The sequence below is a fragment of the Rissa tridactyla genome, chromosome 23 (assembly GCF_028500815.1).
Source record: "Rissa tridactyla isolate bRisTri1 chromosome 23, bRisTri1.patW.cur.20221130, whole genome shotgun sequence".
Lineage (NCBI taxonomy): Eukaryota > Metazoa > Chordata > Aves > Charadriiformes > Laridae > Rissa > Rissa tridactyla.
Window position 1 is genome coordinate 3,924,583 of NC_071488.1, and position 26,713 is coordinate 3,951,295.

Consider the following 26,713-nt stretch of genomic DNA (forward strand, 5'->3'; position numbering starts at 1 on the left):
CGCAGCATCGCCCCCGCCGAGCCCCGGCGGCGGCCTCCGGGAATCCCCCGCTCCGCCGGGGCCGGTGCGGCGGGGCCGCAGCCCGGTGGCCGCGGCGGGAGGCGGAGCGGGCGCGGCCGAGGCTCAGGGCAGCTCCGGGGACGCTCCCGCCGCCGCCCGCACGCCGGACGGAGCTCGGGCCGCGCCCGCACCGGGGCCGCCCCTGCGCGGCACGACGGGAGCTGTAGTCCGGCCCCCCTCGGCCCCCCCCCGCCGCAGGCTGCGGCCCCGGCGTGTCCCCCCCCCTCCCGCCCCCGTCTGCAACGCAGGGAGACGGCGGAGGCACGGAGTGAAACTTCATTTATTCCTTAAATAAAACCTGAAGGCGGCTTGGCGTCGGGCACAGCAACACGGTGGGGCGTGGGGGGCCGCAGCTGGAGCTGCCCCATGGTGGGATGGCCACGGCCGGAGCAGGGACCCCCTCCATCGCCCAGCATCGGCCCCACGGCAGCAGGACAGGGCAGGACCCACGGCGTGCACTGGCCCCTACGGATGAAGGCACGAACCCTCTCGCCGGCCCAGGAGCAGCAGGGACAAACCCAGGAGCAGCGGAGAAGAGCTGGGGGCAAAGCGTAACTCGTGAGATGCCAGTGCCGCGGTACCAGGCCCAGGGACATGGGACAGCAGGTGCTAGCGGGGACGGAGGGCACATACTGGGCAGCGCCAGGCACAGGAACAGGCTCAGCCCCCGAGAAGGGAGGAGGGCGAAGGCCCTGGCTCTGGGTGCAGAGTGCCATGGGGAGCGAGGGGTCACTGGCCCCAGGGCACGCAGAAAGGAGGAAGGGAGAAGCTGGAGGTGCAGAGGGAGGTAAGGAGGCACCAGGAGCCCACCCCAGCCTGGCTTTGGGGTCCCCCACGTCCCAGGCCCGGATGGCTGCGGCTGGGCACGCAAGCTAAAGGCAGGGAGTCGCACCAGCAGCACATGCCTGTCCTGGCCCCACTCGCCTTATCCCTGCACCCGGAGCGGGCTCAGCTCAGCAGGGAGGGAAAGGATGGGGAAAAGGATGGGAGGGAGACAGCCCCCCTGCTCAGCACCCTGGGGACAGAGCTAGCCCCACCCCACCAGAGCTGGCCTTGGGGGAAGACAGGGATGATGTTCTTGGCGGAGAATCAGGTCCCTCGTCAAAGGGAAGGCAAAAGCCTCCAGGGAAGAGCCGTCCCCTGCACACCCTGGGATGAGGCACACGGGGAACCCTTCATGCCCCAGGGCACACAAATGCCATCACCAGGTGGGGAGACAGGAGAGCCCAGGGAAGGTGAGCAGCCGTTTTGGTCCCTGTCACCCGTCTGGAGGAGGCTCCTGGTGCTGGAAGGGAGGGCGATGACAGCCACGGGGCTTGGTCACAGCACCTCCCGTCCTGCTCCTTCCCCAGTCCGCTGAGGGAAGGGGACGAGCACAGAGCAGAACAGCCTCCATCCGTGAGGAGAGGGGTTAGAGCAGCAGACGGTTCAGGCACCAGCACTTCCAAGCTGGGATGAGGCAGCCTCTGACAGCTGATGCAGACACACGGGGATCCAATGAAAGTGCAACTTGGATTTCCTCTTCCCTAGAACAAGCCCCACGTGGAGGAAGAAGCCGGGGCCTCCCGCTTGGCTAGGGCGCCCGGAAGGCATTGGTGGCGGCACCCGCGGCAGCGTTGGCTGCAGCGGTGCGCACCGCCTGGTTGGAGAAGACCCCGGCGGCAAACTCCTCCTGCGCTTTCTGGAAGCTGGCGCCCGTCCGGCGGTACAGAGAGTGGATCTGGAAGAGAGCAACAGGCTCGGGGTCAGGGCACTGGTCCTGTTCCAGGCTCCCAATGAATGGAGCCGTGCCCTCGTGCCTGCCAAACCCCCTCCTTGTCCTCCCAAGGGGGCACTCTGGCCCCAAGGTTCCGTCGGAACTCACCTTTTTCAGCATAATGATGCCCAAAACAGCCACTGCTGTGAAGAACAAGGACACCAGGATCATCATCACAGCCACGGCCGTGTTCTGCCGCAGCGCTATCAGGCTCAAGATCCAGCCACTGCAAAACAAGAGGCAGTTGCCCACAAGTTCACCCTTTGCCACCCGCCACCTCCCTTCCTGGGGCACTCGGCCAGGCCGGGCTTCCCGGGGTCAGCACAACACGCACCTGAATCCCCAGTTCGGTATGCCAATCGCCTGCAGCACGTACATCACGTTCTGGGCAAAGAAGACGAAGAAGAAGACAAAGAAGTTGAAGGAACTGTCACTCCTGGGAGAAAGAGACAGGCAAGGTTAGGCCACCGAAAACCAACTCTCACGCCCTCCTCAAAGCGGGGGATGCAAGGAGAACGTGCGGGCCCCAGGGGTGCGGCCACTTGTTAAGGGACTTAAAGCAAGAAGAGATCCAGGGAAGGGGCATAAGGCAGCACAGGGACCTCCAACAGCAAGGTCCACGGGAAAACACGTTCCCGTGTCCTCCTTGGAGCAGCCCCACCCCAAGCAGGATTCGTTCCTCAGCCAGCAGCTCTGAAGTAGGGTTTGATATATTAAAGCTGTAAACTAATTGAAGTAGGAGCTTAATTGAGGAGACTGGGTGCCTTAAGGCTGTACAAAGAGCAGATGCAACAGCTGTAGTACTAAATGGCAGAACTTATCTATTTTTTAAGAAAGAATGCTTTAGGACAATATAACCTTGTAGTAGAAGCTCATCTCTCAGAACAAGGGGCCCAGGAGCCTTAACTTCGGCATTTCACTGCATCAGCTCGGTGCAGGATCACCACATCCCCCAGGCCCAAAGGCCACCAGGAGCCGGGATGCCTTCGGTGCTGCACGCGGGGCAGGGGCCCATCCCACCGAGCAGCCCAGTCTCCCCAGCTTCCAGCACCAGCCTCGCAGCCATCCCACCCCGCTGCTTTGCTGGCGCGGGAGCCCGAGCAGACACACCTGAAAGCTTTGTACATGGGCCTGTACCAGCAGACAAAGGAGCAGGGCGTGTAGAGGAGAGCCCAGAGAATGGAGAGGCCAAACCCAGAACCAGATGAGGGCTCCACACAGAACCAGGCCAGCGAGGACAAGAAGTTCAGGAAAAGAGCGATGGTGCTGGCTAAGAGAGAGGACATTGAATCGTCGAGGTTGGAAGGGACCTTCCAGATCATCGAGTCCAACCATCACCCCAACCCTGCCCAAACCCCCACTGACCCACGTCCCTCAGCACCACGTCTGCCCGGCTTTTAAACCCCTCCAGGGATGGCGACTCCACCACTGCCCTGGGCAGCCTCTTCCAATGCTTGACAGCCCTTTCCATGAAGGAATGTTTCCTAATATCCATCCTAAACCTCCCCTGGTGCAATTTGAGGCTGTTCCCTCTTGTCCCATCGCCTGTTCCTTGGGGGAAGAGCCCGACCCCCCCCGGCTACCCCCTCCTTTCAGGGAGCTGTAGAGAGCGAGGTCTCCCCTCAGCCCCCTCTTCTCCAGGCTGAACACCCCCAGCTCCCTCAGCCGCTCCTCGCAGGACTCCTGCTCCAGACCCCTCACCGGCTCCGTTGCCCTTCTCTGGACTCGCTCCAGCCCATCCATCAGGCTCCCCCGCCACCGAGGGCTCAGCCCAGGCACCGAGCATTAATTGCCATTTTTCCAGAGCAGCAGCACCCGTGTGAACGCCTGACGCTTGTTCCTCATCCTCCTCCCAGGACCTGCCTGTAGATTTCCCCCGGGCCTCACCCATCCAGAGGTAATACATGGTGGAAACGGTCTTCTGGAAGTCGGCGGGGATCTCCACCGGGATGTCCTGGTAGAAGCAAGGCTTCACCGGGCAGAAGGACGGCAGCGGGGGCCAGTTGTTCATCCTCGCTGCGGGAGGAAGGAGAGAGCGGCAGTGCCGGGGGGGCCGCGGGGAAGGGTGTCCCCCCCCGCCCCCGGCTCCGCCGCCCACTCACCGGCGGTGCCGCCGAGGGCCGCGTTCTGCAGCTCCCGCTCCCGCCGGTCCAGCTCCTCCGCTTTCCGGTTCAGCTCCTCCTGCCGCTTCAGCAGCTCGGCCGTGGCGGCCGCCGCCGAGGCCTGCGGGGGAGCGCAGGCCCTGGGGCTGCCGCCTTCTCCCGCCGCCCCCGCGCCGGCCGTCCCGCTGCCCCCCCCGCCCCGTTACCTGCGTGCCGTACGAGCCGTAGTTCCGGGGCTCGGTGGGGCTGGCTTTCCGCGGGGGCTGCGCGGCGGCCGGCGGCGGGGCCATGCTGGCGGCTGGTGGGAGCGGCGGCACCGACGGGGCCTGGTACGGCGGCGGCGGCTGCGGGAAGAACGGGGAACAGGGGGGTCGGTGAGTCGCCCCGGGTAGGGCCCCGCTGCTGGGAAGCGGCCGCACCGGCCGGCCCGCCCGCCGCCTCACCGCACTGCTGCCGAAGGGGTTGTAGTCGTCCAGCGCCGCGTGTTCCGGTCCGGGATCCTACGGGAGACACCGTGTGACACCGGGAACGGGACCACGGGGGCCGAGGCCGCTCCTGCTCGGACGGGACGCACCTGGAAGGGGTTGTCCGGGAGCGCCGCGGAGCCGCCGCGCTGGGCCATGGCGGGAGCGGGACCGGGAGCGGGAGCCAGGAGCGGGACCCGGACCGGGACCGCCGCCGCCGTAGACCCCGCCCCCCCCGCCGCCGATTGGCTGCCGCACCGTGACGTCACCGGCACGGCCCGCAGCACGGGGCAGCCCCACTGCAGGGGGCCTCTGCGCACGCGCAGGGCCGGGCGGCGGCGAGCACGTGATGTGGTCACATGTCCGGGAGTCACGTGCCGGCGCATCTCCTCCCCCCCCTTCCCGCGCAGGGCCTGCCGGGAGCGCGTCTCCATGGCAACAGTGGGGCCGTGACCGGGCCCGGGCCCGGGCCCCTCCGCCGCCCGGGCCCCACCTCGTCTCCACGGGCTCCTGGTGCCCCTTCCCACGGCCGGGCCCCCCATCCTCCCCCGGGCCCCGGGTCCCCCGCCCAGGGCCGTCTTCGTTCAGCCAGGCCCACGACGGCAGCAGGCCCCTCCGGCCGCCTCCCTGAGGGTCTCACGTCCGAACCCCTCGTACCGGGACGGCCGCGGCGCCCTCTGCCTCCGGCCTGCGTGGAACCCCTCAGGCTTTACCCTCGAGGAGGGCGGCGGGGTGCGGCGGAGCTGCAGTGTCACTGAGCCCACCTGAACCAGCCGACTCCATGGAAGTAAAAGGGTGAGGGAAGGACTCGTGGCCAACAAGCAGTTGGGGGGATTTAACTTTTGTGTCTCCTGGACCAGTTATTTATAGGGATCCCTGGTCCCATCGGCTGCGTGTGGACAGCATATTGACACCCCCTCCAAACGGGGAGTCCTCAGCACCCGGAGAGTGGCACAGGACATCTGTCCCTACTTGCCTCTGGTTCCCAGCCCAGCTTCGGCGCTTAGCAGCAGCAGCAGCACCCCTCTGCTAAAAATATTCTTTAGTCTCTGAACAAAGACTCACAAAATTACACACAAATTGGGAGCTCCCACTTCAGCCCAGACACCTGTCACCTTGAGCTCTGCTCTCCGCTGGGAATTCGAGTTTTGGACACTGATGTGTTTTTTTTTTTTTTTTAAAGTCTGAGACAGACCACAGGTATTATTTAATCAATCTAATTCTCCTCCGGTCTCAGCCGTGGGCTGGCTACACCTGTAGCAGGGCCCAGTCTTCCCCAGCTCTCCTTCCCTGGCACACTCCACCTCTCCCAGCAATACTGGGGGAGGCAGGTGAAAGCTCCCCGCCTAAGCTCTTTAAGTTGGGATCACAGGCTCATGAAGATGACCCAGTGTCACCCCTCCCAAGACTTCCCCCCACTCACTCCAGGTGAAGCCAGACCTTTCCTTTACCCCTCTTCATGGTGACAGCCTGCCAGAGCCAGGACACAGCCTGCCACAGATGGTGCCACAGCAAAGCGATAAGCTCCTGCAGAACCAACTGTTAAGTGTCTCCGCTCTGTTACTGACACCACCGCAGCCAGGCTGTCCCAGATACAGCAGCAGAGCATCTCCACAGAGCTGCCCTATAGTCTGAAATGTCCTCAGCAATCACCATAGAAAAGCCCAAGCCAAGGCCCCAGCCTCGCTGCAGAGCCAGCAAGAGCCAAAAAGGCCCTGCCAGATGCTGGGGTACGTGTTTGACAGCCCAATGTGGGCACCAGGGCACCCGCTTTCCAACCACCATCACCAGCAGCCAGTGCTCCATCCTGTCCAGGGAGCGAGAGGTTTCTCTAGTACTGAAGGATAAGGACCTGGACTTGCTCCTTCAGACCTTTTTCATCTGGATTTGTCACAGGTATCTTGTCCCCCTTTTTCTCTATCCCACCTCAATACTGATCACGGGGTGTCATGAAGGGCCAGCCTGTGTTTTGCTACTCCCCACACCAGAATCTGCTCAGGTCCAGCTGAAGCTCCAGGGGCTAAAAGCAGCCAAAAGAAGGCCCAGTGCAAGCTCAGACACTAGTCCAGCATCCCAGCTTGGGAAGAGTGGTGCGGATGGATAGAGCTGTCCCGGATCACAAAGTACCTTACATCCCACGAGAGCATGCGCCTGCCTTCCCGCCGCAAGGCACAGCATACAGCCACCGCTCAGGAGGAGCACAACCGACCAGCACAACAGCCCCAAGAGGGTCCAAACCCAGACCAGATGGTTTATTCACTTCATATTTATTTTTCACAAAGACTGTACAAAATTCTTATAAAACTCTGGTGTGGGGATGGGCTATGACATTGATCCAAAAAATAATTCCCATGCAGTCCCACCAGTTTCATAACTTACAAGGAAACAGACAAGCTACAGAGAGCTGCGAGTCCTGGAGTATTTACACCGAGGAGGGCAGGAGAGAACAGGAGACAAAGCAACACGTGAACAGAGGTATTTACAATATGGACATACAGGCCCCCTCGCCTCACGACAGTGGCAGCAGCAACAGCAGGAGGTCAGGCCCATGGTGCTCAGAGGCCGATATAGAATATGGGCTATTTACAGTATCTCACATATTAACAGCTTTACAAACATGTCCAGGGAGTTCTTCTCATGTATAAAAAAAAAGCACCGAGTGTCTAGAAATCACACAGGCCTCCACGGGGGCTAGAATCTGAGGGCAGGCTGGCACCTCTGGCGTCATCGGCTGATGTCTCTGCTAGAGTCCCACATTTTTGAGCTTGGCTCCATCTCCAACACATCAAAGAAGGGGTGCTTGAGGGCTTCGGCCAGGGTGATGCGCTTGGACGGCTCGTACTCCAGCATGCTCTCAATGAGGTCAAAAAGGCGGTGATGGTCCTCAGCCTCAGAGGTCAGATATCGCTGAGGAGACGGAGGGGAGAGGTTAGGGCCAAGGATGCTGCACTCTGTCCTGGCTGCAATACGTTCCCTGGGCCAAACGGCTAAGCTGGGGGAAGACTGGTTTGTTCAGAACGTCTCTCGTTCTAGACCTGAGCTCTGGGCTGCTTTACCAAGCACAGCACTGCCAGGTTTTCACCCCCCACCATCTTTCCCAGGCACTTCCTGAGGTCTCCATGCCCTCCTCCTCCTCCACTTCAGATTAAGCTCAGGCTGCTGCAGTCTTCCTAGTTTATGTCTGGGACAGCCAAGGCTCCTTTGGGAAGACATCAGTCTGACCCTTTCAGTGGCCCAACCTTGCCCACAGGAAGAATCTTCACAACTGGGGCAGGCACTGTAAGACTCTGCAATGAGAAACGGATAAAGCAACCTGGTGCTTCTGCCCACCCCGCCTTACCCGCAGTGGCTTGCAGTTTTCCCGAACATAGCGGCCAGCAGAGGTGTTCTCGTCCCAGTCCAGGCGGCCATGGTAGAAATATTTCTGTTTCCTGTCGGGGTTAGAAGTGGGAACAGGTTACACTCAAGCACAAAACATCTTGCAGCAAGAGCAAGGCGCCAGCCCTGGCAGTGCACACTGCTCAGGACACTGCAGCAGCACCGACAACTGGCTCAGCAGGCAGCTTCAAAATCGATCCCTCAGAGAAAACCACTACATGAGAAGCAGGAGAGAGCTGCCAAGCCTGCAGTGCCCAGCTGGCCTTGCTCACCTCGTCTTCCGGATCATCCGAGAAGGAATTGGCCCCAAAATCCTCTCCATCATGGCCAGGTGCTCCCGGTTGTCATGCGTCTGAGAGAGAGAAACATAAAGGGAAGGCATGGAACAGATTCCAGTCGTTCTGCCTCCAGCCCAGTTCAGAACCCCTTGCTGGGCAACACCTCGGTCATCTCTACAAGACTGCAGTGATGGAGGGAACCCCATCAGTCCCAGAGGCTCCTGGCTGTACTGGGAGCCATGCAGCACACAGTTCTCACCTGAAACAGGGTGAAACCCACATAATACTCAAAGATGATGCAGCCAATGCTCCACACATCACAGGGCTGGTTCCAGCCAAGCTCTAAAAAACAATGTTTTTTAAAGAAAAGATCCAGTTATGGCCTAAGATTCCAAATCCCTCCCCCTCACCCTTTTAAAAACAAACATCTGGAGAAAAATATTCCCATTCCAGCCAGGCTCCTGATATGCTGGTGGCAATATACTGCCCAGCTGGTAGCAATGCCAAAACACCAACTTATAAGTTGTTGACCCTCACAGAAAATTGAGAGTAGTGCATGTTAAATAAAGCACTTATCTCCCTGGGTAAACCTAGGGCCGCTACAGAATGATGTAGAGGAAAAATGCTTCTTAACCCAGCAGGCAGCACCCAGAGCCCTCCAGGCGAACACCTGCCTCCGCAGAAAGACCAAGCAGTACCTACCCAGTATGACTTCGGGGGCCCGGTAATGCCTGGTAGAGACAATCGTGCTGTGATGCTCATGGTCAAATGTGGCACTGCCGAAGTCCACCACTCTGATGGCCGTGCTCTTCACGCTCCGCTCATCCCTCTTCTTCGCGGAAGAGAATGGTAATGGTTACTCAGGAGTTCTGAGATGCGGACTTAGCCCCTTCCTTACACATCTCAGGCTTTGCCACAGCACACCACGGGAGGGGAAGGCTTCGGAGGGAACATTAACTCAGCACAATCCCCAGACAAACTCTCACCATCACGCAGGTAAGCCTGTGGTCCCTGTGGCTTACTTATAGACTACACAGGCTGCTCACGCAAGATATAGGCCCTGAACAAGTGCATGAACGTTGATGGTCAACCCTGTGTCTCCTGGGGCCACGTTCCAACTCCTCCCACCTGCTGATAAGGTACGGGATACTAAGAACCCAAGAGAAGACCCCTAACGCAAGGCAGCGCCATTACCTTTTCCAGATTATAGGAGAGTTCATAGTCAGAGTTCACAAAGAGGATGTTCTCTGGCTTGAGGTCAGTGTGAGTGAGTTTGTTGTCATGCAGAACTGAGGAAGCAAACAGAGTCAGGGTGATGGAACAGAAGCAATGGGAGGCTGCACCCACCCGAAGCACGAACACTGCTGATTCAGTCTGCTCGCACTGGCACCAGTTTAGCCCACATTTAGAACTGCCAGGCTAGTCCAGACTAAGATGCCTCGGCAGAAGCACAAAGATTTATCATATCGATCACCAGAACGTGTGTGGTGGTGGATGCTACAGTGCCCTGAGCTACTGCCAACCCACATGCATCAGAAAACATTACAATCAGGAAAAGGATTCATTCCAAGCACGCGTTCACTGCTGAAGGGGCAGGAAGGCTCGGTCTCAGAACTGGCACAGCGGCACCACAGCAAGAACTCGCTGCTTCAGGCCACCAGTTGAACTGGCCCAGATGTTGTGAGCTGCGCAGCTCTCCAGTCAGGGACCAGTGGAGAGAAGAGCAGTGAACACTTACATTTCACAGCCTGGCACACCTGGTAGGCCATGTGCCGTACTTGGTGGATGGGGTAAGGCAGATAGTTGTTGTCCTTCAGGAAATCAAAGGTGCTGAGCCCCAGCAGTTCGAAGGAGATGCACATGTGGCCGTGGTAGTCAAACCAGTCAAACATCCTGACACAAAGACTGAGAAAAAAAACTCTGATTTGGGACAGATCTGCACACACCACTCGGCTCCGTTATCGCTGTGCCAGGCTCCTCCTTTCCTTGCTCAGTCTATCCCACAGCAAGCCAATATGCCTCCGAAAACGAGCTACAAACAAATTCAGTCACGCAACATCAAGTACCTCTCCCATCCCATCCCTGCAACGGTGCTGAGGCGATGCTTGCCCTTCCCCTTTTAACATCAAGGGCACACTCACTTTGTGTTTTCAGGATCCTTCTCGTTGATTTTCTCCAGCACGTTAATTTCCAGCCGAGCAGCCTCTTTGTATTTCTCTACGTTTTTAATGATTTTGAGAGCAACACGTGCACCACCCCTGGGGGAGAAACAGGAGGAAAACACCAGATCACCCCTGAGCTGGGTCAGAGCCTGCGTCCTGCAAAAAGGGCTTTCTGACCCAGCCTCAGCCTGTGCAGCACGGCCTTCCGCCACCCTTGCTCACGCCAGAAGTGGCTGTTGTTAAGGGGTGGCCACCAAAGTAGTGCCTTTTCCCTCCCAGAGGCTCCCCCTGAGCCCTCTCCAACACAAGGGCAACCCAAGAGGGTGAACACCCAGACCAGCAGCAGAATACTGGAAACCAAGCAACTCATTTTCACCCCCAGGCTCCCAGGCTAAGCGTGAAAGGCTCCATCCCCAGCTGTGGTCTCTCTTTTCCCCTCACCACCAAGGTCTGGCCCAGGAGCAGACGTACCTCCGGTGATCGATGCACTGCACCACTCTGCCGAACGTGCCTTCCCCTAAGGTGCTAATAATCTCATCTGAGAGAGAGAGAAGGAGAGGAAGGCAGATGAGAGAGAGAGCACGACCTGGATGCAGCGCATACACAAGGCAGAGGAGAATGCATTGCAACACCTAACCTGCACACAGCTTGGGAGACCGGAGCAGCGGAAGGCTGACACCGGCTGCACAAGGCAACTGCCCTAGTTCCCTGGCACTTCAGTAACAATACAAAATATAAATGTAGCTTTAACAAAAGGGGAAGGAAAAGGAGAGGGTTTCTCTTTAATAAACAATGAAAATAAAATGAAACAGAAAGATAAGACAGATCTGCGACTGCGATGGGAGCTTAACTAGAGAGCTAAATTATGTTACGATTTGGCTGTACATCTTTCTTGTAGCCAGTCGCCGACGCGATAGATCAGATGCCCCTCGTCGTCGTCCTCCACACTCTTGGCCCTTCTGCTGCTCTGTCGACTCCGCTGCTGGCCCAGGCAGACAGGGAATTCATCATTCACCAATCAGATTTTCAAACCAGCGCAGCAGCCAGCGTCACGCATTGGTTGGTTTGGAAATTCACATGGTTGTTTGAGGAGGGGTTGCAGGAGGAGATTCCCAGCCAATTCATACGGCACAGAGGAATATATAACGATAGGGATATTGCAAGGGAACATGTCAAGATACAACACACTAGCTCAGAAAAGAAAAAAACAGTTCGCTTTTCGTTGTAGCAAAAAAAAAAAAAGAAAAGAAAAAAAAAGAAAAAAAAAAGAACCTACAAACAGCCCCACCCGAACCAGTGTGAGAGCAGAGACGGTCAGAACAAGGGCTAGCGGAGGGGCAGTGGAAGGGGCCAGCTGCTCTCGCTCCTAGGGGGGCTCAGAGAGGAATGGCACTGGCCTTCGGGTCCTGGATAATGCCAAGAGAGCAGCTGAAGCACAACTCTGCAGCCGGGCACTCAGTGGCCGCAGGGAGAGGCTCGCTTCAGCCCCACGGCAGCCACTGAGGAAAGGCAGCAGAAGGCAGGCGCTGGGAAGTCCTGCACAAGCAAAGGGCCAGGCTGCCCCACACAGCCACTCCCCATCCCATTCCAACAACCGCCCACATTGCTTTCCCCAGCCCCCACACTTAGAAAAAGATGAACTCAGAGATTTCAGAAGCAACTCTCGGTACAGTGATCCATCCAAAACCAGAGAGAATTTATAAGTGACTGCCTGGGGGAAGATGTTACACTTCTAGACCCTACCCCAAAGAAGCTGATCCTGGAAGGACTAACCTCCAGGAGAGAAGCAGAGGCCCAACAGGGAATAGGGACAGCCTGGGATGAGGCAGATAAGAGGTTTATGCCAGAGAAGAGAAAATTCCTGCCTTCAGTTCTTCAGCTAAGTATCCCCACACCTGGGAGCAACCAGCCAGCAGACTTGGGACCTGAATCCAGCCCACAATCCCATCCCTGGACATACAGCCGGAACAGACCAGACAACACTGAGAGCTCCACACACAGAGCAGAGGACGTTATCTGGGGTCTAACAGAAGTGGAAGGTGAACAGCAGAATAGACAAGAAGAGAAACCAAGGGACACTGCTGAGAAGAGCCTGTGATGGTTGTTGCCTCCACCTGAACTGACCAGTTCACAAGCTCTACTCCTTTGCAAAGCCCCTCGCACGACATCCCCCATCAGCTGGGCCCACCCAGAAGGATCACGCTCTGACGCAGCACCTAACCCTCAGAGACAGGGGGGGCTTCCTGCCCGAACCAGGGACCATGGGGACCAAGCTGCCTGTCACAGACAGGCTGAGCTCTCTGCGACCAGGATCAGCTGAGCATTTGCTGTACAAACCTTGCACAAAAGGCTGCTTGGCTGGGGTTCCTAAACAGCTCTTAATGAGCGTCACCGAACAAAAGCAGCGCTCTGCAGGGATAAAGGAGCTGAGGACTGCAGCACCACCCCAGGGACACGCAAGCCTCGCAAGACACGCCTGTCCTCCTCCCACCTCGGAGCGGGCAACACTAAGAGAGGGTCGGAGCCGCCTGTGCCCAGCTGGCACAGGGCAGCCACTGCCCAGGTGCATCAGGATGGTGGACAGGAACGGCTGTCTGCATCAAGGCTGTCTACACATTTCTCGAGCTGAGTCCGAGAGCTTTAGAAAGTGAGTTTTCTACTTACCCAGCTCGCCACCTGGGAGAGAAAGGTTACAGGGGAGGCCCAGCACAGCAGGATACTCACCGATGAGGAGCGACTAAAGGACCGGCTGCGGCGCCGCCTCCGCCTGTGCTTACGCCGGCTGCTTTTGCAGCTCCGGTAGCTGCCCTCACGGTCCCGGGAGCGTCGGTACTCGTAGGAATGACGGTACTCGGGTTCATAGTAGGCTTCCCCTCGCTCGCGGCTGTAATCGTTCCGCCGGTAGCTGTCACAGTAACGCCGGTCATAGGCTCTCCTGTCTGCTGAGTGGTCATCATAGCTAGGGAGGGGAAGCAAGCCAAGGGGGATTCGATTATGAACACCTCCCAGGACATTATAGCTCAGAGCACATGAGAGAACAGGGCCTGGGCCCCCCAGAAGCTGGGCTGCCCATAGTTGCCTCAAGCTGAGCTGGAGAAACACCACAGGGTTCAAGGTCCTGCCTCGTCTTTGCAGACTCACCTCCTGGACCGAACGTGGTAACTGTCTTCCCGACGGTGCCGACGATCACGCTCGCTGCTGCTCGATCGCGACCGTGTCCGCCGTCTCTTGTGTTTGCGACTTCTGTAGCGCTCATGATAGCTGCCTCGGCTGCTGCGCTCCGACGAGCGGTACCTTCTAGAGTGAGGCATCTAAGAGACAACAGGGATGACTTTGTGAGGCAATGGCAAGAGAGAGAAACCAGCACAGAGTCCATGGCCAAGAAGCCGAAAGGGCAAGGAGGGGGGAAGCAATGAGCAACATGTCCAAGCGTGCACAGGGGATCTGAGAGGGATGAACTTCTGAGAATCCTGTATGAGAGAGGATGTGACCACCCGCATGGGCCGTGCTTGCTGCAGTTCTGTTTTCCAGGTTACTTTCCCCTCTTCATCCCCCATCTCTATGGGCCACGGCTCCAGAAGCAGCCTTTGCACCTTCAGGGCCTCAACCTTCTCTCTTTCAAGTAATATGTTCCCCAGGAAGGAGAAAAGCACCACCAAGGAAAACGGAAAGAAGGTGAAATGAAGCTCAGGATATCACCAGTGCTCGGTCCAAAGTCCTTGCGCACCAGTACTGAAGCCACTGAAGTGGGCAGCTCGTGAAGAGACGTCTCCAGTTTACTGACAATCAAGTGACATCTACGGTTCCCACAGCAAGCAGGGAGGGCCCTACAGCACCCAGGGAGCAAAAAGCTCTTTTCCATGCACGGAGGTGTTAACGAAGCTTTGCAGAGCCTACCTCAGAGGGAAGAGTGCTCACCTCTACGGCCCTGCTGAGATGCGAGAGTGAAGCACGAAGGAGAAAACCCTTCAGTACGATGGCACGCCTGGTCCCAACCCAAAGGGCTGGTTCTTGGGATCCCCCTCCCACCCTCACTCCACAGACATTCCCCACACGTATTCCGGTTCTGAAACATGAAGCAGCTCAACCTGCCGCATCTCCCTTTGTCCACTGACCTCCCACCACCGATTTTCCTCACCCCGAAAAGGTTCACTCACACCCGGCTGCTGCCCCGCACCCACACCTACGCTGACATTACCAGCAGGGCCGTCAGAATGCCAAACTGCCCCCGGTGATGTGGCGACCAGGGGGCACGGGCTGTCACCCCCCCGCTGGCTTCACCCCCCAGAGCCAGGCCGGGCTCTGCGGGGCCGCTCACGGCTCCCCCTTGTTCGCGGGTGCCGCCGCGTCCGGCTGCGCCCACTGCGGGCGCCGCTTCCAGCCTCTAATTACCGGCGGCGGCGGCAGGCGCGGCTGGCGGCCCGCCGAGGCCGGGCGACCTCGTTACGCGCGAGCAAAGCCCGCACCAAGGCGTTTCGCAGCAGGCCTAGAACCGGTTTGGGGATGATGATGATGGCGGCCGCGCTCGCCGCCCTGCTCCGCGGCCGCCGGGCGGGGCCTCCGCCGTGTGCAGGGCCGCGCCGAGCGCCAAAAGCGGAAGCACCGCGGCCCGGTCACCGGGAGAGACCGGGGCCGCGGGAAGGGGCGGCGGGCGGAGAACCTCCCGCCCCGACCCCCAAGGCCCAGCCGGGGCCTCCTCGGGCCATCCGGCCCGGCCCGCCCCGGAAACCCCCAGGCCGCCGGGCTGCGGCCGCGGCCCCGCCAAGAGCCACCGGCGGGGCCTGCCCCGGGCGGCCCCGGACCGCCCCCGCCCGCCGCGGAGGCCGCGGCCTACCCCCGCCCCCCCGGCGCCGCGCCGCGCCCCGCGCCGCACCGTCCTCGCAGCCAGCCCGGTGCGCTTGTCCCACAGGAAATCCGTGATGGCGGCCGTGGGCCCCCGGGAATCCCGGGCCCCGCTCCAGCTGCTCCGGCTCCGCCGCTCGCCGCCGCCCCACGGATCCGAGTCCTCACAGGCCGCGCGCAGCTCGCCGCGGGGCCGCGCACGCACGCACGTACCGCGCATGCACGCACGCGTGCGTCACACGGCGCGGCGGGGCCAGGGCGGGGCCGAGGGGCGGGGCGCGGCGGCGGCCGTCGCCCCCGGAGCTCCGCCCACCCCGCCCCGCCCCGCCCGCCGCGGGGTCCCGCCGCCGCCGCCGCCGCCGCCGCCGCCGCCGCCCGGGCCTCGCTGCTCGGCGCGCCGCCGCTCCGGTGCCGCCGGCGCCTCCCCGCTGGCGGCGGGGCCCGGCCGCCGCGCCAGGGCGTGCGCAACAGGCGGGTGCCGGCCGGGCTGCGGGCGCCGACGAGCTTGAGAGCGCGGCCGGTGACCGAGCGGCCGGGGGCGGCGAGCGAGCGCCCGCCCGGGGCCGGGCATGTGCGGCGGGGCGGCGGGCAGGGCGCCCGGGCAAGGGCGTTTGAAGGAAACGTGAGGCGCGGCGGCGGCGGCGGCGGCATGGACGCGGCGACGGGCCGGAGCCCCGAACCGCGGGAGAAGCCGCCGGTGCTGGACGGTGAGGCGGCGGGGGCGCCCGCGGGGGCGGCGGGCGCGGCCCCGGCCTCGCCGGCGGCGGCTGAGCAGATCGTGGCGGAGGGCGAGGCGGCGGCGGCGGCGGCGGGCACGTTCGTGCAGCGGCAGCTCGGGGCCATGCTGCAGCCCGCCGTGAACAAGTTCTCGCTGCGCATGTTCGGCAGCCACCGGGCCGTGGAGATCGAGCGGCAGCGGGTGAAGTCGGCCGGCGCCTGGATCATCCACCCCTACAGCGACTTCAGGTGGGACCCGGGCCCCGCGCCCGCCCCGCTCCCGGCCCCGCTCCCGGCCCCGCCGCCGCTGTCCGTGGTGCTGAGCGCGGCTCCGCCGCCCGGCCCGGCCCGGCCCGGCCCCGCCGGCGGCCGTCGGGGCAACAAGTGACGGGCGCCGGGGCTGGCACCGGGCTGGGGGGACGCGGCTGCCGGGCGAAGCGCGGGGCCGGCGCTTACCGGGGCCGCGCTGCCCCAGCCCTTTCCCCATCCTCGGGTCCTCCCGCGCCGGTTCCCCGGGGAACGCGGGCAACTTTCTTCTGCCTCAGCCTCTCCTGGGCCCCGCATCCCGGGCCCCGCACCCCGGGCACCATCTTTGCTGCCCCGGCTCTGGGTGTGCGGAGGGGGAAGCAGGGGCCGCCCCTCCTTGGCTCCTTGCACAGCTTCCCCCACTCCTTCTCCACGCTGCGTTTAGTTTCTGCACCCGATGAGAAGCCACGTTGTCCCCCCGGGGACACAGGCCCCCTGAGCTGCCCGCAGCACTGGCCCAACACCGGCCCAGCACTGGCCGCTGCTGGAGGAGGGCAGGGTGCTGAGCGAGGAGCCGGGCCTGGCTCACAGTGTCACCGGGATCACAGGGAGAGCTCGGGGACGGATGATGTGGGAGGATCTGGGTGTCACGGGGATGTTGAGTCATATAGGGTGGGCTTTCTCCACGGGGGATGAAGCTGCCAGGCAGTCATCTCCCGCAGCAAGCTGTGACATGGCCGATGTCCCCAGCCTGGCGAGGCACCCTGGAGTGGGGCTGTCACTCCCAGCAGGTGCCCAGCACCTGTAGCCAGCTCTCCTCACTGCTGGGCCCCGACCTGCCATGCGTACCAGCTCCCCTGTGCTGCTCCGAGGGCTGCGAGCCCTTAGAGCCCTTTTCCCCGGGGGAAGCTGCCCCAAAGTTTGTGAGCCTGAGCTCGGCAGGAGTGGCTTGCACAGCCGGTGCCCTGCGCTGAAGGTGACACGAAGCGAGCTGGCAGGTGGACAGCTGGCAGGATTATGCTGGTGTTCATCACATTATGGGGATACATAAAGGCCACTGAGATCAGGGCCCCGCGCGTTGGCCCTGACACAGAGTAAAGGACAGGCCCTGCCCTAAAGAGCTTAAGCCAAGATCTGAATCAAGAGCTCCGACAGGTTCAGGCAGCTGCGGGGGGAGGCGGTTTCCCCCTCGGCGCACCGTGTTTCTCGGGGCACGGTGTGGGGGCACGGGAGGCGATTGCATGGCCAGGTCAGGCCCCTTCTGCCTGGCCAGTGTCTCCATGTCTGTGGGCAGGAAGGCGTTAATTTGTGCGAGGCGCCTGGGCCCTGGGGAGCTCCCGGGAGGTGGTTCCCCCCCACCAGGCTCTGGTGCTCTCTGGATGGAGGAGTCTCACGTGGTACCATGACTTCTCCTCCCTCCTCTTCCCTGCCACCTGCAGAAAGCTTTGTGCCTGTGCCCCACCGGGGACACAGGGTGCAAAACACCCGTGGGCTTCTTGTCACATGCAAAGGCCAGTTGGGATCCACCAGGCACTAAGAGTTGCCCTGAGGTCACCTTTGGAGATTGGGGTCTATACCCACCACCAGGGCTGGGGCTTATGGGGGCACCCAAAGGTGGGAGCTGGACTGGCTTTTCCAGGCACCCATAAAACTTTAAGCTGGGGCCTGGGAGTCCACCCAGCCGCTGCAGGAGCCCTCGCAGGCCTCGTGAAAAAAGGCCTCACGTATTTGTGTGAAGATTGAAAACATCCCAGCCACATTTGCGTGTGAATGGGGATGCGGAATTTCATGCCATAACCAAATGCTAATCAACTGCTGCCCACTGCCTCTCGGCTTTTCTTCCAAAGCCTCTAAGCTTGTCCACTCCCCGAGGAAGGATGTGGCTTAGGGGGTCCTGCAGGCCCATGGCTGTGTAGCTCCTGCCCAGTGCTCCTGAGCAGCCCCTGTTCCTCCCACTTTCCCCGTGGTGATGGCACTTGTCTGTCCTTGTGGCTGCTGCCTGGCTTGACCGGGCTACAATCCCGATTGCCTCCCCGGCCCCCAAGTCCCTCGGCTGCCCCAGGAGCTTGGTGCTCGGTTTGCATAACCAGCAAAGCTTACTCTAAATCCTGCTAAGCCAGCCTGGCGGGTGGCGGGGAGCCGGCGGATGACAGGGAGCTCTGGGGAGCAAAGCCCCCATCCTCCCTGAGTTTTGTACACGGCAGATGTCAAGACTGGAGTGGGGACGTACGTGTGCCCACACTGCCATGCCTTAAAGAGAGGGACGAGCGGCGGCCACGCTCCTTGAGCTACGTCCCTCCATTCCTACACGTTCCCGATATTTCCTCCCCCAGACCCTGCTCTGCCTCGAGAGCCGCTGCAGAGTCGCTCCTCTCCGCACACATACACTCGCATGTGTCCCAGCCGAGCGGCAGGGTCTTAGTCATGTGTGTGGGCAGGCACATGTGTGTGTGTCCTGAGTGCCCGTCTCTCCATGATGCGTTGGAGTCTCTAACTTTGAACCTGGGTTTGCTTCCTAACCAGCTGTGTCCTGCCTCTCCCCACTTCTCCCTGCCCCCCTCCATCCCCCGTGCTCCCTCCTTGCAGGTTTTACTGGGACCTCATCATGCTGCTCCTGATGGTGGGGAATCTGATCATCCTGCCTGTGGGCATCACCTTCTTCAAGGATGAGAACACCCCTCCCTGGATCGTTTTCAACGTGCTTTCGGACACTTTCTTCCTGGCTGACCTAGTGCTGAACTTCCGGACAGGCATTGTGGTGGAGGACAACACAGAGATCATCCTTGACCCTCACACCATCAAAATGAAGTACTTGAAGAGCTGGTTCCTGGTCGACTTCATCTCCTCCATCCCCGTTGACTACATCTTCCTCATTGTTGACCTGGAGACCCAGGTGGATTCTGACGTCTACAAGACAGCCCGGGCCTTGCGCATCGTCCGCTTCACCAAGATCCTCAGCCTGCTGCGCCTGCTGCGCCTCTCGCGCCTCATACGCTACATCCACCAGTGGGAGGAGGTGAGAACCCCTTGGGGGTCCAAGACCCCTGCTCAGGGTCTCGGGCCAGGTCAGGGGTCCCTGGCTGTGAGGTAGGGCTGGAGGGCAGGGGTTCAGAGGGCTGTTCTGGGAAGAGTCTCTCTAGCTCTGTTCCTGGCTCTTCCCCAGATCTTCCATATGACGTACGACCTGGCCAGTGCTGTGGTGAGGATCTTCAACCTCATCGGCATGATGCTGCTGCTCTGTCACTGGGACGGCTGCCTCCAGTTCCTGGTGCCCATGCTGCAAGACTTCCCCGAGGACTGCTGGGTCTCCATCAACCACATGGTGGTGAGTGCCCTGGGCAGGGGCAATACCGGCCGTGCGTCTGCCGGGGGGAGGAGAGGCTTTGGTTACACGTCTTGTACGCTAAGGCTGGAGCTGCCCAGATCCCCGCTGTGGAGCAGCGTCTCTATGGTCACAGTCCTGCAACAGCAGCGAGGGAATCTCTGCATTACCTTCCTATCTCAGCCCGCCTTGGCTGCTGCTGCAGTCGGAGCAGCCAGGGAAATCCCTCCTGCCCTGCCAGGAGGGAACAGGGCAGTGGGGCTCCTGCCTCCTCCCCAGAGCAGGGGCTGGTGCAGGCTCAGGGCTGGTGCAGGCTCAGGGCTTTGCACGGTTCCCAATGCCTCCTCCCAGAGCAGAGCTCTGCCCTTTGTGCTTGGACGCACCGGGAGCCTTTTCCTCGCTGGGGCTCTGGACTCCCTTGCCTTGGGGAGGGGGGACTGGAGGGTTCAGCCCCGCAGCTCCTTCCAACAGACTCCCCAGCGCCACTGTTCCCTCGTCTGCAGAATGACTCCTGGGGGAAGCAGTACTCGCACGCCCTGTTCAAGGCCATGAGCCACATGCTCTGCATCGGCTATGGCCAGCAGGCACCCGAGGGCATGACTGATGTCTGGCTCACGATGCTGAGCATGATCGTGGGGGCCACCTGCTACGCCATGTTCATCGGCCATGCCACCGCCCTCATCCAGTCGCTGGACTCGTCCCGGCGCCAGTACCAGGAGAAGGTCAGTGGGGTGGGGTAGCGAGTGGGAAGGATGCCCTGGCGCGAGTGGGTCCAGCTCCAGAACCTGCTCAGCACGGGCTGCCCTGCCCTGCAGATTCCTGCCCTGATCTCTGCCTTTGCCACTTGCCTGGGGGTGTGGGAGGGGGGGTGTCCGGCTGCCCACGTGGATGGAGATGCCCCATTCGTGATGTTGGGGTTCACCCTAGCATAGCGAGGCCCCATCCTGGCCTCTGTCCTGGGACCCTCTGCGTCCTGAGTGCGCGGATGTCCTGTCCTCTGCCCTGGAGGTGGCCTCTGGAGCAGGGCCCTGGATCAGGGGTGCCTGGACCCCAGCTCTGGCAGCAGCTGCTTCTCACCGCCAAGGAGAGGGAAAGCGTCGGCCAGCTGTGCTGTGCTGCCGGCCTCTAGCGCGGTGCAGCTCGTTTCAGCGCAGCCCTCTGTGGCTCTGCCTTGTCCCCACAGTACAAGCAAGTGGAGCAGTACATGTCATTCCACAAGCTGCCTGGGGACACGCGCCAGCGGATCCACGAGTACTACGAGCACCGCTACCAGGGCAAGATGTTTGACGAGGAGAACATCCTCGGGGAGCTCAGTGAGCCCCTCAAAGAGGTATGGGCAGGCCCCCCAGCGCTGGTGACTTGGCGGGGGGGGGGGGGCTGGTGCTTGCTGAGGTCAGGCTGGGTGATGTCTCTGCTGACCCGCTCCTCACCCCACAGGAGATCATCAACTTCAACTGCCGCAACCTGGTGGCCAACATGCCCCTGTTTGCCAATGCAGACCCCAACTTTGTAACAGCCATGCTGACCAAGCTGCGCTTTGAGGTCTTCCAGCCTGGGGACTTCATCATCCGTGAGGGCACTGTGGGCAAAAAGATGTACTTCATCCAGCACGGGGTGGTCAGCATCCTCACCAAGGGCAACAAGGAGACAAAGCTGTCTGATGGCTCCTACTTTGGGGGTGAGGCTGGGCTGGGGGACCTGGAGCGCAGAGGGGAGTGAGACCTGCCGGGCGGGGGCAGGAGCTGAGGCATCCTTCGTGTTTCTGCCTGCTGCACCCTCTTCCAATCACCTCTTGCCCGGTGCCAAAGGCTCGGCATCCTCCTCACACCGGGCTCTGGGGCTCAGAAGTCCACCACCCCTGTTCTTACGGGCGACCTTGTCCGGCAGATCGAATCAGAGGGACCAGCAGTCAGAGGGATGAATTTTGGCTGGCTTGGGCAGAGGGGGCATCCACCCACCCCACCTGTGGCTGGAGAGGGGGCTGGGTTAGAGCAGAGCATCTGAGCCAGTTTATAGGCTACAAGCATGAGTCTGGGAGAGAAACAGGCCGGGCAATCACAGCAGCCATGCCCAGGGATGTCTCCGTGGCCTGGGGAGGGAGGAAGAGGCTGTGCCTGGCTGCGGGCACGGCCATGGCTGTCTGGACTCCCGGCTCTGCCCTTCCTCCTGAGTCATGCTCTCTTTCTGTGCAGGGTGTGGGAGCGCTGGGCTGCCCCGTCCCCTCTCCGGCTGCCGTTATCTGGGGAGGCTGTTGGGAAGGGGATGGACGGCTGCGTCATCCTGACGCCCAAACCTCTCTCCCTGCAGAAATCTGCCTGCTGACGCGGGGCAGGCGGACGGCCAGCGTGCGAGCTGACACCTACTGCCGCCTCTACTCCTTGTCGGTGGATAATTTCAATGAGGTGCTGGAGGAGTACCCCATGATGCGCAGGGCCTTTGAGACGGTGGCCATGGACCGGCTGGACCGCATAGGTGAGGAGCGGTCTCGGGGCCCAGCGCAGCCTCCTCTGCACCTGCTCCCAGGGGCTGCGGCAGCCCTGCCCCATGGGTGACGGCATCACAGGCCCCATGGATCACGGCATCCCAGCCCCATGGGTCCCCAGCAATGAGGATGAGGGGGAGCACAGGGAAGGAGCCTGCCTCCAGGATCCCTCTCTCCTCCCAGGCAAGATCCAGGCAATGCCATATGACAGGCTCCCTGGGGGATCTCTCACCGCCCCCACACATATTTGCACTGTCTGGCATCAGCCAGCTGCTGTCTTCGCCCCCCCTCACCTGCAAAGGACAAGCAGGACCCCAGCCCCCAGCCTGGAACCTTTGGAGCCAGGACTACCCTGTTTTGTCCCTGCTTCTCCCTCTGCCCCAGTCCGGACCTTCCCCAGGGTCTTGCTTCCCTTCGTCACACCGATGAGGTTTTACTCTCCCTTCCCCACTGCCACCCTGCCCTCCACGATGTCCCCAAGAGCCAGCGCTCCCGGGGTCAGTGACACTGCTGCCTCCCACCCAGGGAAGAAGAACTCCATCTTGCTCCGCAAGCGAGCCGAGCACAGCGCGGGGTCCATGAACAACGAGATGATCCAGCAGATCGTGAAGCACGACCAGGACATGGCCCACAACATCCAGGACCTGCAGCAGATGGCGATGGGCCGGGAGCTGAGCGGCAAACCGGTGATCTGGGAGCCGCTGGTGCACGCGCCCCTGCAGACAGCCGCCGCCACCACCAACGTGGCCATTGCCTTGACTCACCAGCACAGCCTGCAGGCCCACATCTTCCTGCCGCCCTCCTCCATCTCCAGCCCGCTCTCCCCTGAGGCCACCCTGCTCACAAAGCCGGTGCGCAGGTCCCAGCCCAGCCTGGGGGGCTCCCGGCCCTCCTCCGTAAGCTCCCCGTCGGGGACACAGTCCCACCTCCAGACGCCCGCCGCCGGTTCGCCTTCCTCCCCCATGGTCCAGTCCCAGGCGCCCCTGGAGAGCGGCGGCCAGAGACCAAGCCATGGGGCGCAGCCCCTGCCACGCGCGGCACAGAAGGGGGAGATGCCTCCGGCAGCCAAGCAGCCCCCGGCCGGCTCCCAGCCCCAGCTCTCCAAGTCCCGGGGCGCCTCGGTCTCCACCTCGCTACTGCAGCAGGCGGCGGGGGCTCCATCCCCCAGCTCAGAGCAGGTGCTGCCAGCAGGGAGAACGCTCCACTACAGCCTGTCCCGAGCCACTGGCTCCCACATCTCTCTTTTGATGCAGCCCCAGCAGCTGGTGAAGCACAGGAGCATCCAGGGCCTGCCCGTGGGGCGGCTCACCCAGGACGTCCGGCTCCTCTCCGCCTCCCAGCCCTCCCTTCCCAATAAAGTGGCCCAGCAAGCCGACGGGAGCTCCTTGCAGCAGGGCAGGAAATCTGCAGGGAATCTGGCCCGCAGATCCTCTCCCTCGGTAGCCGGACTCCTCACCAAGCCATGTCCGGGGATCCCAGGCCAGCCGGCACACCCGCAGCAGATGCCTTCAGGATCGCTGGCTCAACCCAGCCGCTCCGTGGCTGGAGCATCCACCCCGCAGTCCCCGGTCTCTGCGTCCAGGCAGGCAGCAGGTCCCTCCCGCAAGGGTTCCGTGGCCTTCAGCCCCGAGGTGGAAACAGGGAAGCCCAAACTCCCGTCCAACATGTGAGTCCCCGGCAGCACCGTGCACAGGCAGGAGGGACCCAGGCACGCTGGCGGCGGAGGCGGCAGGAGAGGCAGAGCACCTGGGGAAGGGCCCTGGCCCCGGCTGTGTTGGAGAGAAGATGAGGTGAGAGGCAGCGCCCGGGGCCATAGACTGGCTGCTCCAGACGCGGGGGGATGGCAGGGACGGGTATGGGGCAGCCCCACAGCTGGCCCGGCTGGATGAGGAGGGGGCTCTGCTGACTGCCCTGCGGGGGAAACCCTGCACGGGCTCTCGCCTCCTTGCTCCATCACCGTCTCTCCCGAGTCCTGCCCTCCTGGCTACAGGATGGGTCAGAGCCCTTGCCCAAACCCTGGCCTTGCTGGGGAGCCCGGCTCCCAACAACTGCTCCCTGGGGGCCGGGCCCCCCCGTGCTCTGCCCTTGCACCCCACGGCTTCTCCTTGAGCCCAGGCCGGCTCTGGCGGCTCCTCCAGTTTGTCCTCGGTGGCAGCAGTGGCCGCCACACGCCTGCCTTGATCCCCAGAAAGCTTTGCCCAGCACCCTCGCTTTCTGGGAGAGGGGGAGAGGCAGCCCCCGCGGGGCCCACAGCTGAGGGCAGAGTGAGGGGGCTGGAGCCCCATGGCGGGGTCTGCCCGGGCAGGCAGAGTGCGGTTTCCCAGGGCCAGCGGGGGCCAGGTCGCCCCTCCCTGAGGCCCTGGCGGGAGGGAAGGGCCTTAGGGATGTCCCTAAGGGACCAGGACCTGGGCGTCCCGGGCAGGGTCCCCCTGGTGTGGTGAGTGCCACGTGGCGGAGATGGGGGTCGGACGGGTCTCCCACTGAGCAGCCCCCAGGTGCCTCTCCCCGGCTCGGGGGTGCCCCTCGCCTTGGAGGTGCCGGGTCCCCGTGAGGTTGGGATGCGCTGCCGGGCAGCGCCCTGCCCCTGGGCACTGCCACCCGGACCCTCCCCATGCTCTGGCGAGGGGCAGCCAGAGCGGGACCCCGCTGCCCGCGGCTCCTGGGAGGATGCTCAGCCCGGGCTCTGCTCCCACCCTGCGCTGCGGTCCCGTCTCCAGACTGCCCGGTGATGCCAGTCACCAGCGCTGCAGTGAGCCGAAGGGTGTTGCGAAGAGATGCCAACCCCGGGCAGCGCCTGGGTGACGTGTGGGGCCGTGGGGCTGCCTCCCCCTCACCCTGCTGGGTCTCTGTAGGGGAGGGCAGGGGCCCGGGGTCCCTGAGGCCAACCACCATCGCCCCTCCAGAGCCAGTAGTCAGCCATGTGTGTTCGAGTTGTGGCTCCGCCGAGCAGCTGAGCTCTGCTTACAGTGTTGCTTTGGGCCAACCGTGTTAGCAGTCCTGGTTAGAGTAGTGTCCCCTCCCGACCCCGCCGTGCTGCGCAAGCTGCTTCCCACTACTGGAGTCAGGAACCATGGCTTGTAGTCGTCCTCTGGGGCTTGGCTGCCAACGACCAGGGTGCACCAGACCCCCGGCGCAGCAGGCGAGGGTCTTGTTCCACATGGTACTTCTCGAAGTGAGGTCTTGAGTTCTCCCCCCTCATGTTTTGGGACGTCGGGACTAGTCCGGACTGCGGGGCTGCTCAGAGCGCCCGGCCAGCGGGGCACAGCAGTCCGGTGGGAATCCCGTCAGTGTGGCCATCAGAGGGGATGTCCAGCACTGCCTTTTTTTCCACGGACTTCAACTCCCCTTCCCCGCCCACCCCGCGTCCCGCTCCATCCCCATGGTCGGTGTCTCCCCGGCAGCCCCTCGGGAAGGGGTCTGCAGCCGGGCTGCGTAGTCAGACGTTCCCAGGCTGTGTTTACACTGCGTGATGTAGATGTTTTAGCGGTCATCCTAGGTGTCCCCCGCAGAGCACGCGGGCTGGTCCGGACGGCACCGAGCACGGCTCCGCTTCCGCCAGCCACGCTGCCTGCGCACCCTCCCCACGCCGCAGCCCTGTGCCAGGAGCCAGAGCCACCCTGTGCTCCAGCCACCGCCACGGCAGACCCCTGCCTCGAGCCACGTTGGCTTGTGGCCCCAGCGCCCCGTCCCAGTGGGGAGGCTGGAGGGGCCAGGGCGGCCAGCGGCACACGCGTGTCTCTGCAGCGTGCGTGGGTGCGAGTCTAGTCACCAAAGACCATGATCCTTCACTCTTGCACTCACGGCAGTCGATGTACAGAGCTTGTAGTTTTCATATCGCAGAGAATTTAAAAGCATTTTTTTATTTTTGGTCGTTGTACATAATGGATTTAAATAATAAAGAGAGATTCTGAGCTGGGCTGGGGCGGCCTCCTTCGGTGCCACCTGCTGGCACCCCCAGGGCGGGTTGGGATGGGGCGGGGGGCACACCACGCTCCCCCTCCTGCGGAGAAGCTGGATCCAGTCCTGGCCCTGCCCAGAGCCCGGAGCAGCCGGGACATCCCTGGGTGCCCTGCGAGGGGCCTGTCCCCGGTCCCACAGCCCCGGGGAGTGCAGTGGGGGCCCAAAGGCAGCAGGACCCTCCCGCCCACCCCGTCCCTTTAGGCCCTGGGGAGATTAATGTTTAATCTTTGGTTATTTTCCCCTTCCATCTCCCTTCCATTTATTAACTGGGGGGCGGGGGGGAGGGGGGAGGTTTGATATTGCCTGATTGCAGAGCGGACGCTGGGCATTAACTAGATTAAATGAAGGTCATGCAGCGCGAGATGTGCTGGGGTGCCTGAGCCACGACGGCCGGGGCGATTGCGGCGCAGAACCCCACACGACGCTGCCGGTGCAGGTCTGGGGCCACGGTTTTGCCCTGACTGCACCCCTCCTCAGCACCTCCTGCCTCCGTACCTTCCGCAGCACCATCCGCAGGGTGCGGGCAGCCCACCGTGCCCCGTCACCTCTCCCCACGGCAGCCCCTGCCGCAGGATGCTGGTGGCTGCCCCACCATCAGCAAGAGTAAGGCTCTGTGATACACCATGAGATCAGAGCTGATTAGCGGTTTCTTTCTAATTTGATTATTTCAGATTACACCGATTAAGAGTGCGTGTAAGCCAACAGTCCCTTGCCCCAGCGTCCTGCTGGAGGGCCGGGCTGCGCCGCCAGCGCCTGGGCCTGGCTCTGCCCAGCCAGCAAGCCACTCCGCGGCGCACTGAAGCTGCTGGAAGCAAAAAGAGCATTTTCTTGGAAATACAATTACAGCCCATGTGTGTCTCATGCCCAGCCACGATTCACCCACCATCTGCAGGGCTCAGGCAGCCGACGCGTCCGGGGCTGGGGATGAGGCGAAGGGACCTGCC

At 62.1% G+C, this 26,713-nt stretch overlaps 3 protein-coding genes across 10 annotated transcripts; 1 reads left to right on the plus strand and 2 right to left on the minus strand.

Annotated features, from left to right (window-relative positions):
* Nucleotides 1-328: 328 nt before the first annotated feature.
* SCAMP3 (secretory carrier membrane protein 3) lies at nucleotides 329-4,816 on the minus strand. Its single transcript, XM_054183035.1, has 9 exons — nucleotides 4,493-4,816; nucleotides 4,362-4,418; nucleotides 4,125-4,262; nucleotides 3,919-4,039; nucleotides 3,518-3,832; nucleotides 2,927-3,086; nucleotides 2,151-2,252; nucleotides 1,925-2,042; nucleotides 329-1,780 (listed from the first exon to the last, which is right to left on the minus strand). The coding sequence occupies exons 1-9, from the start codon at nucleotides 4,814-4,816 to the stop codon at nucleotides 1,634-1,636; spliced, it is 1,482 nt and encodes a 493-aa protein (XP_054039010.1). The 3' UTR covers nucleotides 329-1,633.
* A 1,814-nt stretch (nucleotides 4,817-6,630) lies between these two features.
* Nucleotides 6,631-15,258, minus strand: CLK2 (CDC like kinase 2). 8 transcript variants are annotated; one of them, XM_054182430.1, is made up of 13 exons: nucleotides 15,074-15,255; nucleotides 13,342-13,511; nucleotides 12,925-13,159; nucleotides 11,086-11,179; nucleotides 10,672-10,738; nucleotides 10,180-10,296; nucleotides 9,777-9,943; nucleotides 9,233-9,327; nucleotides 8,741-8,867; nucleotides 8,298-8,380; nucleotides 8,033-8,112; nucleotides 7,723-7,813; nucleotides 6,631-7,289 (listed from the first exon to the last, which is right to left on the minus strand). In XM_054182430.1, exons 2-13 carry the CDS (start codon nucleotides 13,509-13,511, stop codon nucleotides 7,107-7,109), a joined length of 1,509 nt encoding a protein of 502 aa, XP_054038405.1. In that variant the 5' UTR covers nucleotides 15,074-15,255; the 3' UTR covers nucleotides 6,631-7,106. The 8 variants fall into 8 exon arrangements, 7 of the variants coding, with proteins under 7 accessions (XP_054038405.1, XP_054038403.1, XP_054038402.1 ...); XM_054182428.1 differs by having other exon boundaries at nucleotides 8,741-8,870; nucleotides 15,074-15,254; XM_054182427.1 differs by having other exon boundaries at nucleotides 8,741-8,870; nucleotides 11,086-11,182; nucleotides 15,074-15,254.
* A 433-nt stretch (nucleotides 15,259-15,691) lies between these two features.
* On the plus strand, nucleotides 15,692-25,720 carry HCN3 (hyperpolarization activated cyclic nucleotide gated potassium channel 3). Its single transcript, XM_054182418.1, has 8 exons — nucleotides 15,692-16,008; nucleotides 18,592-19,021; nucleotides 19,169-19,330; nucleotides 19,831-20,049; nucleotides 20,511-20,657; nucleotides 20,765-21,005; nucleotides 21,635-21,799; nucleotides 22,335-25,720. The coding sequence occupies exons 1-8, from the start codon at nucleotides 15,692-15,694 to the stop codon at nucleotides 23,477-23,479; spliced, it is 2,826 nt and encodes a 941-aa protein (XP_054038393.1). The 3' UTR covers nucleotides 23,480-25,720.
* Nucleotides 25,721-26,713: the final 993 nt, after the last annotated feature.

Excerpts from the sequence above, each read along its gene's own strand:
- HCN3 (XM_054182418.1), top strand. The coding sequence starts at position 15,692 with ATGGACGCGGCGACGGGCCGGAGCCCCGAACCGCGGGAGAAGCCGCCG. Across the intron at positions 19,022-19,168 it reads ACATCCACCAGTGGGAGGAG|ATCTTCCATATGACGTACGA; the intron begins GTGAGAACCCCT and ends GCTCTTCCCCAG. Across the intron at positions 20,658-20,764 it reads TCAGTGAGCCCCTCAAAGAG|GAGATCATCAACTTCAACTG; the intron begins GTATGGGCAGGC and ends CTCACCCCACAG.
- SCAMP3 (XM_054183035.1), bottom strand. The coding sequence starts at position 4,816 with ATGGAGACGCGCTCCCGGCAGGCCCTGCGCGGGAAGGGGGGGGAGGAG. Across the intron at positions 2,253-2,926 it reads CCCATGTACAAAGCTTTCAG|GAGTGACAGTTCCTTCAACT; the intron begins GTGTGTCTGCTC and ends TCTTTCTCCCAG. Across the intron at positions 2,043-2,150 it reads ATACCGAACTGGGGATTCAG|TGGCTGGATCTTGAGCCTGA; the intron begins GTGCGTGTTGTG and ends CTTGTTTTGCAG.
- CLK2 (XM_054182424.1), bottom strand. The coding sequence starts at position 13,511 with ATGCCTCACTCTAGAAGGTACCGCTCGTCGGAGCGCAGCAGCCGAGGC. Across the intron at positions 8,871-9,232 it reads TCTCCTATAATCTGGAAAAG|AAGAGGGATGAGCGGAGCGT; the intron begins GTAATGGCGCTG and ends TCTTCCGCGAAG. Across the intron at positions 7,290-7,722 it reads AAAACTGCAAGCCACTGCGG|CGATATCTGACCTCTGAGGC; the intron begins GTAAGGCGGGGT and ends CCGTCTCCTCAG.